Raw genomic sequence first — 12,971 nt, forward strand, 5'->3', positions numbered from 1 at the left:
CAGTAACATACTGTACGTTATAAGCTGGACGACACTGCTTCAAAGTCTTTGAAAATTTTGTTATTGTTTTTGTTTTTATGCCCAGAACAACAGTAACCAATTATTTCAAAGAGAAAAATCAATTTTCGCATTTTCTATATACGCTAAATTAGGCTTGTATTAAATAAGGCTGCACGGACATTGTTATCACCTCTCGCTGACAGCTATCTCCTGTCCCTGTGGGTGTGTGCTTTTTCTCACCTTCCCCCCTCAAATGGGGGGAGTAGCACAGACAGATTGAATCCAAACTTTTGTGAGGCGTCAAGAGCCCTTTGAAGGGCCATAGACGTCTTTTAATCAGCAGAAGCTAATCACACCAAATAGTTGACAAAGGTCTGGTTGACTCATGCTCCTTTGTTATCACTGTGTGTGTGTGTGTGTGTGTGTGTGTGTGTGTGTGTGTGTGTGTGTGTGTGTGTGTGTGTGTGTGTGTGTGTGTGTGGTGTGTGTGTGTGTGTGTGCGCACGCGCATGTGGATCAATGCAGTCTTCTCTGACTTCTTTATTATTCTGATCTCCAGGGCTGCTGTTATAGAACTATTGTGAAACAGCTGAATTAAGTACAATTGAGTGTTTATTACAATACACATGTTCTTGATTATACTTGGAGGTTGTTGTTTTTCTCAGGGATATTCGGTGTGTAATTAACATTGTGGGTGTCAAAGGCACAACGCTAATCAAATGACACTTGTCTGGTAATGTGAGTTTTCTTAGCACATTACATTGAAATTCCTCCTCCACGCTTTGAACAGATGATCCAGCGTCTGCAGCTGCTCAGCACAGGAAATAAATTCATTTTTTTACTCATGCAGATTATTTACAGGCAATGTTTACATGAATAAATATGATTGGGATCCTGAAGTGAAGTAAAATAAATATATATATATATACTTAGGGAGTAAGCCAAAATGTCAAAGTATCAGCACAGTTTGATACGTCTGTATATATGAATAACAATGGATATCATTAGACAACATTACTCTATGATCAAATCATTTGTCAGATATGTTCACCAGTGGTGTACATTTTCCATCATGACTACATTAGGCATATACTTGTATTTGTTTAATGGTGATATTATTAATGTCGCACATGGATGTATTGAGCTGTTATTTTCTGTTACACTCAGCAGATTCTGAGTATGCTTACATGAGGATTTTGATAATAGCAGGTTGATGCATTAATAGAGCAAAAAAAATATTGACATTTTTATTATTATTTTAAATACTAAGAGCATACTTTACAAATAGTTTATATGCCTGTTTTTTTATATCTCTGCTATGAGTAGCTATATTTACATTACAGCACTGCTGCCACGATATTCTTGGCTTTGACTGCACCATTTATGCTTCTATATTTTTATAATAAGCTGTGCAGAAAGCCACAACTAGTGCCAGTCAGTCACATCTATGAAGTTGAACAATTTATACCTACATACAGTATGTATACACATATATAGAGTATATAAAGTATATACAGTATACGTGTGTGGGTGTGAATGCGTGTGTGGGAAGGGGGGTGGGGGGTGGGGGGGGGGGGGGGTACATAGGTCTGTAGCTATAGTAATTAAATTAATTAATTACCATTTGCAGACCTGTTTAGGTAAAACCGTTTGCATCCTTATTAAGACTCTTATCTGATGACCATTTGCAATCCAAACAGGGGCCAGCAGTCTTCCACAAACGCATGCACAGTGTCCTTCTGTTGCGACACTAAAAGGCCATTGGTCGATGGGCCGGCTGATTTGCATATACCCAGGCTTATAGTCCCCCCTGGAAAGTCAGAGTTGAACAACACCACAGTGATTCAACCCGACAAGAGCGCGAGTGGCGGATTGCTTGAATGATTCATGAGTTTTTAGACAATCTTTTTTAGCCTCACAACATGGGATTTGTCAGGGTTGCAGGAGCTGGACTTTGCACAGTGCTTGCTTTATTTGCATGTACTGTTCAGTGCACAACTACGAGGTATTTCACCTATGAAGAGGACGCACCTGGGACAGAGGTAGGGAATTTGTCTCAGGATTTAAAGATTGACCCAGCCGATGACCCGGACACGTCGTTCCGCTTCATGCAAGAAAACAACTCGTCTCTCATCCAAATGAGGGAGACCGACGGACTCCTGAGTGTTGCAGAACTAATTGATCGAGAGCAACTCTGCCCCAGGTCTCCTCGTTGCTTCATCGCCTTCGACACCGTGGCCTTCTCCAGAGAAAAGTTTCACCTCATCCACGTGGAGATTGAAGTGAAAGACATTAACGACCACGTGCCACGTTTCGTGAGCAACGAGACAACCCTGGAGATTGTGGAAAACGTCCCACTGGAGTCAAGATTCCCACTTCCCATCGCTCTGGACCAGGATGTGGGTGACAACTACATTCAGAGCTACAACATTTCCCCCTCCACTCATTTTGCCATTGAGGTGCGCGAGCGGGAGGACGGCGTGAAGTTTGCAGAACTTGTGCTGGTGACGGAGCTGGACCGGGAGGTGGAGGACTTCTACACGGTGGAGGTGAGCGCGCACGACGGAGGAGTCCCCGCAAAGTCCGGCTCGGTGACTGTAAACATTAAAGTGCTGGACTTCAACGACAACAGCCCGACGTTTGAGCACGGCTCTCTGAAGGTTGAGCTGAACGAAGACTCTCCCCTGGGTCACCGGGTTCTCAAAGTGCACGCGTTTGACCCCGATGACGGCATCAATGGCGAGGTGAATTACGCGTTTGCCGAGGGTCTGTCGCCAGAAGCCGGGCGACTTTTCCACATCGACCCGTACTCTGGAGACGTGACCTTGAAGGGGCTTGTTGATTTTGAGAAGAGGAGGTCGTACGAGCTGAACATCAAGGCGTCTGACTTGGGCGCAAACTCCGTGCCGTCCACCTGCAAAGTAGTGATAGATGTGGTGGACGTGAACGACAATGCTCCTGAAATCAGCATCAAACCAATGACCTCGAGCAGTGATGGAGTCGCATACATCACAGAGGCTGCGGCTGCAGAGAGTTTCGTGGCGCTGATCAGCACCTCGGACAGAGACTCTGGATCCAATGGGTACGTGCGCCTCAGCCTCCTCGGGCATGACCATTTCACCCTGCAGCAGGCGTACGGAGACACTTTCATGATCGTTACCACCACTACTTTGGACAGAGAAAAGATCCAGGAATATAATCTAACTGTGGTCGCAGAGGACCTTGGAAACCCACCTTTTAAAACCGTCCGGCAATATACCATCCGTGTCACAGATGAAAATGACAACCCCCCTCTCTTTAGCAAGTCACTTTATGAAGTTTCGGTCCTGGAAAATAACATCCCGGGTTCATATGTGACCACAGTTGTGGCCCGAGATCCTGACGTGGGAAAAAACGCCAAAGTATCTTACAAACTCATGGACTCAGAGGGGCCTGGAGGTTCTCCACTGTCTTCTTATGTTTCAGTCGATTCACTCTCAGGGTCTTTGTATACTTTAAGGTCTTTTGATTATGAGATGCTTCAACAGATTGAGCTGGTCATCCAAGCAGAAGATAAAGGCTCCCCCTCTCTGTCAAGCACATCAACAATCAGGATTAGAGTTGTAGATCAAAATGACAACTGTCCATACTTCACCTTTCCCATCCTTCTGAATGACTCTGCTGATATCCCTTTGCCCTTTAATGCACCTTCAGGCTATCTTGCTCTCCGTGTATCTGCTGAAGATCAGGACGAGGGAGTGAATGGAGAGCTCTCCTACCAAATTATACAAGGTGACCCAACAGTTTTTACAATGAACAAAGACACTGGAGAAATAGCTCTGAAACAATGGCTGACAGCTGAAATTGGAGACGTGCTGGAAATGAAAATCGCAGTGAGTGACAATGGCAGATCCCCGCTCTCGAGCATCGCCACTATTAGGTTTGTTGTATCAGACACTGAGCCCTCCGAAGACCAAGTTGTCATTGTGCTGCGGTCAAGTGATGAAAAAGGCTCCAGTTTGGATGGCTCACTAATTATCATTATTATGCTCAGTGGGGGATGTGCATTGTTGCTGATTGCAATAGTGGTTGTTGTTGTCACATGCAAACTCAGCCGTGGGGGGAGAGATCGTGGCACCAAGAGAGAAGTGTGCCACAGCCTGTTTGACGGCATGCCCATGCCCATGCTCGGGTCAACAGAACCAAATATTTATACAGGTCAGCGAGCCTTCTTCCATGAGAGGGCTTCTTTGTCTCTGGATGATTCCTGTGTGTTCGAGGAGAGGAGCAGAGATTCTGAGACAAGAGTAAGTCAAGTGCATTTGGTATTTTTTTATTTTATTTTCATCCTGCAATGTCGTTGGTGTGTGATGTTTGCTGGCTTTGCCTTGATTTGTGTGCCAGACATGGACACTAAGCCGTTTCCTGTCACATTATTTGTTCTCTTAGATGTTCCTGCCCCCCAAGCATTTCCAACCAGCATCCATGTGGCAAGGTGACAAGTACTGCTTGCAAGTGAGGTAAGACAAGCTCACAGATTCCCTCTAATAGGAGTTTTTTTAGACAGTAGAACTTCACTGAGTGCTAACATGTTCGATTTGTTGCTTATAGCCTTTCTGTATATTGAGGTTAGAAACAAATCCAGGGCACACGTGTGAAAAAAGGACATCAATAATCAAGCTAATGTTGTGCAGTCGTGGCTCATACTGTATCTGTTGATTGTATTTTGCAGTGGCATCAGCACTACTGACCAACTGAGCGTGAAGGACAGTGGCAAAGGGGACAGCGACTTCAACGACAGCGACTCTGATATCAGTGGGGATGGAGGCAAGAAAAACTTCAGCACCTTCCAACCAAGGCCTAAAAGTGAGTTTTTGACCCTGAGTTTTTACATAATATGTGACTAAGCAACATATACACATTCACAAGTGCAACATGAATGACGAATAGAGTTAATGGAAAGTCTGCATCAATGAATTATCATCTATGTTTTATTTGTTTTTGTTTGCATTTCAGGTGCCGCTAACAACCTATCTGGGGAATGTCAATCCACCTACTGTGCAATACTACCACACAGCTTCAGAGCCCCTGCAGACAATGAGTACAGAGCAGACTTCTCTCCCGTGCCTGTTTTCAAAAATCCTCATGGTGGTCTTCAGTCTTGGAATGAATCGAGTTACGGTACAAATCGTCCAAAATCACGCAACAGTAACCACAGCTTTTCCAGGACGAGAACTCTGCCTGCTTACTTCCCTCAGCCGCAGCATGATGCTGGCATTGGAGGTGCTGCAGCTCACAAACACAGTCCAAATATTATCACTGTCGCTACAGCCTTGGAGGTTGCAACCATTTTCTAAAAAAAATATATTGAAGACCTGTTAAATACATTCTTGTAATGTGAACAAATAGTTGTACATAATTTGAATGGGCATAATTATATGATTTCTTTTATATTCATGTTATTATGTGACTTCCGCTATTCTTTATTCTGTAATGTTTGCTTATGTTTCTTTATCTAATAAAAGTGTGATTAAAATCATGAAAAAAACTATTTTTTCAGGGTTTTTTCCTCATATATGTTACTATGACAGGTGTAATGAAATGTGACAATGAATCATTTTAATTGAGAAGTATTAGGGTTTGAAGATGAAACACGATTCCCTTACCATCAGACACCCCAGTCTGAATTTGTAAACATGCTGAACTCTTTTCCCAGTTTGAATGTACATGATCAAGACTCCAGTCACTGATGATCAGATGTAAAAGCTGATGCTGCTCCATTACCTGAGAGACTGGCTTTGAAGACTCCTGGATCTCTCCGTGGAGTATCTTGCATGCAAACGAGAGACTAGAGCTGGCGCTGGAGTGGAAAATGAAGGATAAACCATTATTCCTACGAAATCATACTGGGTGCTCTCACACCGGTTTCTGCTCTTTGAAATAATTTACACCACTGTACACAACACAGTACACCATGTATTATGAATCCCTGCCTGTCATTTATTTCTGTAAGAAGCAAATGTTCAGCTCTTTTGTATAAATTCACCTATATTCCAGCCCAGAAAATGGAACACTGTCTGTGAAGACTCTGACATTAATGGGGCACATTTGCAGAACCAGTTCAAATTATTAAGTTCAATTCGACCCTGAATATGTAGGGCAAGTGCAAACTGTCTCTGGAACAGAGTGATTTATTGATGAGGCATCGATGAGTTTTAAAACCATAACACCGTTGACATACTTCAGCTTGAAATACTGCTAGATACTTGTTCATCTATTCAGTTTGCAGCTCTATCACTTACAGTCCTGAAGCAGTAACGTTTTCATTTACATCTCCAAAAATAGAGCTGTGCAGGACTACATGGAAGTAAATCCAGGACACACGTTTGCAATAAGCCAGAGAAGACGCGAGCTAAATTATGCAAGAAAAAAAATCAATTAGATACATCTCTCAATCAAGGGACCACATCCATGGGGAAATGCATGGGTTTCATCAACAACTTCAAATGTACAGACCTGCTTTAATATTGCTTTTCATAGAAGCGAGTGGGAAAAAACGTCAATTTATTCCTGAGTCGTGCAACTGAAAGGTTAACAAGAGGTATGCATTTTAAACAATGTGCAACACTAACAGCTTTTTCTCTGCTCGATTACAACTTTGTCACTGCAGTATTCTGTCCTCATTATTTCTAAGGTCAGTTGAAATGAGCATTTGATGTATGAAAGCAAATGAGCCAAGTGTAAAGGCCTGCAACAACTTACATAATAGCTGTATAAGGGACAGTCCTTAAGAGAAAATAAATAATTTCAAAAAGTGCTGCAGAAGAACTATCAGTGGAATCTGATAGGGACTGAGTGATTTTTTTTCTTCCCTCCTGTTTTCTGTTCATCTGCAGGAAACGGGGGCTAAGAGCAGCATTCATTTACATAAGCATAAATACCTGCTTTTTAGTGTTTGATAGCTGTGATAAAAGCTGGAATGGAGTGGATTAGATTCCTTTTACATAACTGTAAATCACTAAACAGAATTCTCACATATTACGAATATGCCTCATGAATAAAGGACAATGTTTAAAACTAATTCCATATTTAGGCTGTCCTGACTGACCACATTTTTTTTAATTCAGAACTTCTATTCTGCAAAGTCATGATGGCTTGGAAACGGCAAAGTTATTAACTTGGGGATTCAAGGCCATGCAGTACAAAAGGCAAGCAATAAGAAAGAAGGTCATATTTGTGCCCCCGGTGATGTGCACTGGTCTGACAGATAGCCAATTGTACACAGAGAGAAAATGCATTTATCAATCAATACAATATGGTTCCCTCCATCATTGCTTTATATGCTCCTTGTAGGTCAAATAAGTTGTGCAGTGACCTGACAATTTATGCCACAAGGTATATTCATGTATACAGGTTGGTATTAAAAGTGTGTCTGTTTGGAGAGCCTTAGTTGACAGATACAATATTCTGTTTTTTTATTTTTTTTATTTTTTTCTAAACAGATTTCCCAATAACATCCTGCAGTCACTCTCACATCATTTCAAATCTCCCCAGGTACTAGAAAGCAAGTGTTTTAGAGCAGGTTTTCAGCTTATCAGTGGTCCACTGACAAATGAGTCAGATCTGCACACGTCATTTCTAGCCTCCACACCTGCGGTGTTAGGCTTATATTTGACAAATAGCCAAGTCTATGACTGTGATTATGTTGTTATGGCCTCTTAGCTTCTCAAGTTTGGGACAACAATTCCGCAGCGTATCTGCCACGTGAAGATGAAGGCTCTCTGAATCAATGTCATTTGTTGCTTCAGGCCGGTCCCACATTGTAATGTATTCCAGCAACTCCATCTTTTTCTGAGCTTTCAAGTGTGAGTATTGACTCTGTTGCTTTAAATGCTTTAAATGGTCTTGCTGGTGTTTAAAAAAAGAAAGAAAGAAAAAAAGACAAACAAGCACAATTTGTTTCCTACGTGATAGTTTGTTTCGAAAAACAAATGCTTGTGTTCATTTAGCTCATTAAGACGTCATCTGGATCGTACAGAGTTCATTCCTACACTGCCGCGTGACAGAACAGATGAAATGTGAGACATGTCAGTCTGGTGAGGCAGGAGGAAAGCAGACGAAAATGCAAAAATGTATGGGATGTTATCACTCAGGCTTTGTTATACTATTGTAATTTCAGTCTCCAAAGACTGTGTGTGGTGTCGGTTGTGACCTGGCCTTTCCATTCATCTTATGAATCTGATTTTGACTATGAAATGAAAAAGTGTTTTGAGTTTTGTTTGATTTGATGAATAATAATTTAAACCAGCGTAGACATTATAAATGTCATCTGATGACAGTCTGACATACCAGGAAGTATGTTTATTTACTTCCTATCTGAGTATTTAGATGAAATGTTCAATAAATGGAATACCTCATTGTGCTGTCAATGCCACCCAACTTAGTGGAATTGTTATAGAAATTACTTAAGCTTACAATCATTCAAGTTCTTGGTGAATGGATCATTTAGAAATCTTTATGTGGGCCAAAAACAAAGCCTTTATTCAAAGTCATGTCATATAAATGCATTAGCGATGGAGCAGAGCTGTCCAAGTCCTGAGTCTGGATCAGTCACTGGATGAGGGACGGTTCAGTTTGTGACCACAGGCCACAACAGTAGGTAAATAAAGGAAGGTAATATATTTCTTTTCTCTTTAATTAAAGAAACTCCCACACATTTTCACATTGATTTACTGTCAGTGTGATGGAGATAAATAAAATTGCAGTGGAAAAAAAAAAATATAGCGTGTTAGTTATGACAGGTGTGGACTAAATATAAACATTGATTCAATATTTCTGATCTAAATATCAAACTGGCGCCAGGATTACACAGCTGCTCGCAATAATATCCAATGATGTGAAAAACCGTGGCAATTGTGGCTTTAAAACTAACATCCCTATTCGGCGTGAAATAAAGCACGTGTGGCATGAGGGTTCAGGGGACTATGGCGGGGGCCGTGTGGTTGGAACAGGCACGTCCTCCCACATCCTGAAACGCCCAGACCCAAAGGCATGATGTGCTAAAACATTATATGCATGTGTGGCGGCACTTATTGGCCGCGTGTTGCCCTATCTTTTGTTTACTGTAAGTCAAGGTGGTGACATCATCAGAAAACACATTTACACACCGCATCCCACCAGCACTTTCTTTTTCAAAACACGACAATGTGTTAAAATAACATTGTATTGTGAAATTACCCACCTCTTTCTTTTTCTTTCTTTCTTTTCTTTATTGTGAAAACTGCATATGGAGTGTCCTACATTCCACACTGATAGTGAGCTACGATTCTACAGTTTTATCAATGAAAACATTTTAACAATTAATTATTCATTCAATGCGAATGCATCCTCTTTATTGAGAACGCTCAAAGCATGAACTTGAGCGATGGGGTAATGCACGGCACTCTCAGTGGACATCCACGCTTGTATTGGTTTAAATTTGGCGATTAGATGAGACTGATTCAATATTTGTAGCTTATGTTCAGCTTCCTTTTTCTTATCTTCACTGTCAGATGAAAAAAGGGAAATCAGCGATAGTAAGAACAACACATTTCAGAGGAAATGTAGTCTGATGATATGACGCGGGGGTCATCCATCCATCTATATCCATTCCAGCTCCCTCATCAATCATTGCGATCGTTTTCGTATCATTTGTGTATGGGGTTTTCCCTCGAAATTCTGAAACGTTACAGAAAATAACAAGACAAGAGACACCTTCAGCATTCGTTAAAATGTTCGCTTCTCCTGAAAAATTAAAAGGAATATGTTTATGTCAGGGGCTATATTTATGCAGGTTGCATAAATATACCGCGTTTAAGTCAGTCATCATTTATTATATATTTGTGTCTGCGGAGAGAGTCAAGCTGGCTGTGAGGCAAAAAAATGATTTCTTGTCGGTAGAGTAAACATGCATATACCTCTGTTTAGGAAAATATAACTGCTTGATTAATCAGTAGATAAGTAGCCTATGGCAGCTCTAAATAGCAGCACCAGGGCCTGATCTATTTTAGATCTTATACCACTAGGGGGAAACATTATGCTATGGAACCTCAAACATTTTCAGGCTGCCCAAACCTCATTTCCACTTACAGGCAACAGTTTTATATACGGCAGTCTGCCTCAAATATGTTCCAAAAAGATGTAATATAATGAAATAAGTTGGATACTCAATGTGTTGCTGTTGTGAGCGCTTCATTCCAGCCAGATGATATTTCCATGCAAAAGCAGGGCAGTATAATTCAGGCGCTCCTGCTTTGCTTTTACAAAACATCGGCTTTTAATGGAGATCTACTGGGTTTCACAGGCAGCCTGTGTTCACCGGGAACATCATGCTGTGTAGTCATATTATGTCAGTCCTCTTGCATTCTCATTGCTATTTCTGGGCCCTATTGTAGGGTTTGGGGCTTTTAGTGACATTGAACAGTGCTATTGTTCTGTTTACATAAATTGGCGAAGGGGCTACCAATGATTTAAATTTGTATCATGTGCAGGGCTAAGAATGTGTTACATTCACGTCTGATGAACAAACAAAGGATGAGTACATTTTGAGGGGCTTTGGCAATCAGATCACTGAGTGCTCATTTGCAGCTCAAGCACATCTACGAGTAATTCACTGCCATAAATTCCATATTCTGCTTTTCATCTTTATCTCAGACAGAAGCAAGTACCAAACCCACACATGATATGGAAATAAATTAATATTGTCTGTATTTTTCCTTAGCTGTAAATCATATTCACGACTCAAAAGAAACAGCACTGGCTGCAAATCAACATTCCTAATGAGCATATTTATAACAATTTAAAAAATAAACTGAGATCTCAACTGGGCTTGTATTCGGGATGAGGTGTTAAAAAAATAAATATCATTTCCTGAGTATACTGAGCGCTCATAACACTGCCTCAGTGACAAAAGAGGCAACCAGAAATAGCAATAAACATAAATGATTTCCCTTTAAGCATCTTGCTTATATGACATCTGCATAAAGCAGTCCAAAAAAGAACAGTGTTTCATCAAATTGGGCAAAACAAAATTTTAAAAATGAGCATATTAAATATGTGTATTTCTGACTAAATGTGTACGTGGACTGCACAAGCTTCTTTTCCTACCTAAGCAACAGAGTAGTTGACCCCTGTCTCAAACAGTAATGGCACTGCCTGCAGTTCGCTATCTGCAGAGTGTGTCGGCTCACACATAGAGCTTTGGTCCTGGGCTGATGATGATAAATCTGTGCCAGTTGTTCACCAGTTGATTGTGGTTTACTGCTGAGCTGTGAGAGTGTCTCATTGTGTCAGTGTGGGCCGTCATTGAGACAGCTGCCAAAGGAAACACAGCTTTTATGCTGTGCTCTGGTATATAGAAGGGGAAATTAGGGGAGAGAGAGGGACAGAAAGAGGGAGGAGAGGGAGAGAGAGGGAGCACTGAATAATATGTAGCATCAATCAGTCTAAATGACTTGCTTATGTAATTAGCTAACAATGTTTTGTTTCTTCGGTTCCCTGAAGTTATTAGTGGTTCACAGTTAACCTTGAAGTAATTGGAAAGGCACTGTTGATGTTCCCGTATCTGTATGGGACTGACAGTTTATTTTTCTTCTGTGGATGGCTTCCCTCCCCTTTCATGTTGCTATAGTATTTATGAATTAGTTTGCTGTCACTTTACAGTACAGCCTAATACTAATTGGTGGTGAGATATATGGGTTACTCACATCGCACTGGGTGGCATGCAGTCTTTCCTTCCTCTCCAACATTAACATGACTGAGAATTGTCGAAACTAATAACATGGTGTTGCTCTGGTAATACTGCAGCACAAATTACACCTTCCTTGAGAATGGCATAATCTCGAACATAGATTTAAACCCTAAGACTCCGCAGCCACTGCTTCTCCAACCAGTCCCTGACATTTTAATTTGATGCTTCATCTGCAATTAGACATGCACTGCACAGACGTTGGCTTATTTTTATTTAGTGAGAATCAAATGCTCACTTTGGACTCCTCTTGATTTAAAAGGAGAGACTGAGCCGGTGCAGGCAGGTTTAACCCTCAGCTCTTATTAAGTGTTAATAAGTCGGACAGTGGTATCCCTGAAAAATTAATTCAGCTGTCACGGTTTGGACGACGACATGGTGGCATGCCAGGACACCATCAATAAACAGCTGGTGTGGCTGTCAATAAAAGGGCTGGGGTTGTGGTCATGGAGCTGAAGATGAGAGAAACTATGCTTCTCATTGTTTACATTTGCAGAAAGAAAAACATCCTGTGACAAAAAAAAAAAAAAGACAATCCGTCAGGGAACATCTTACAATGTGTGTGTCGCCCCGCTATGCTCAGTTTTGTTCCATTTCAATTTCACACAGAATAACGGTTTGTCCTTTTTAATTTTCTGATAGTCCCTTGCCTCTGTTGGCCATTTTTCTGGATAGATATCTGCCCAAGAAGTTAATTTAAATGACTTTTTGAGAATGGTGATTGATCCATTGCATACTAAATAACTTTCCAGGCCAGCGATAAAGTGCCACTGCAGAAAAAATAAGAAAATGTCATGAGCTCTCCCAAATCTCAAGGCTATTATGGCTATCAATTATCACTGTTTCCATCTAATTATTCAAGCACTATTTGTTCTGTGCCTCTCACCTTCCAATATGCCGGCATAAAATACAGAAATTTAGTCAGTCAGTCTCCCGGGTCTTACAATGAATAGAATACTTTGCATGGTTTCATTCTCAATTTGAAGCTTTAATAGTTCTTAAAGTCATTTTTCAAGGGCTTTAGGTTCATATTTAAAATATATCAAAACAAAAAAAGCTGTTTGTTTATTGTTTTCTTTGGAATTCTCAAAGATCATAGGGGCTGAGGCAGGTTTTCTTTTGTTTACCCAGGAAGATCACAGCCTGGGTCATATTAGAGATGTTTACTCCTCCTGTCAAAGGATAAGTTGTAAATTTTAGCTCACAG

At 41.0% G+C, this 12,971-nt stretch overlaps 1 protein-coding gene across 1 annotated transcript; it reads left to right on the forward strand.

Moving 5' to 3' along the window:
- The first annotated feature begins 1,826 nt into the window (after positions 1 to 1,826).
- Positions 1,827 to 5,519, forward strand: LOC308118534 (protocadherin 8). The gene is made up of 4 exons (XM_080477989.1): positions 1,827 to 4,286; positions 4,429 to 4,499; positions 4,712 to 4,845; positions 4,996 to 5,519. The coding sequence occupies exons 1-4, from the start codon at positions 1,923 to 1,925 to the stop codon at positions 5,334 to 5,336; spliced, it is 2,910 nt and encodes a 969-aa protein (XP_080334115.1). The 5' UTR covers positions 1,827 to 1,922; the 3' UTR covers positions 5,337 to 5,519.
- Positions 5,520 to 12,971: the final 7,452 nt, after the last annotated feature.

The sequence above is a fragment of the Lipophrys pholis genome, assembly GCF_963383615.2.
Source record: "Lipophrys pholis genome assembly, chromosome: 13".
Lineage (NCBI taxonomy): Eukaryota > Metazoa > Chordata > Actinopteri > Blenniiformes > Blenniidae > Lipophrys > Lipophrys pholis.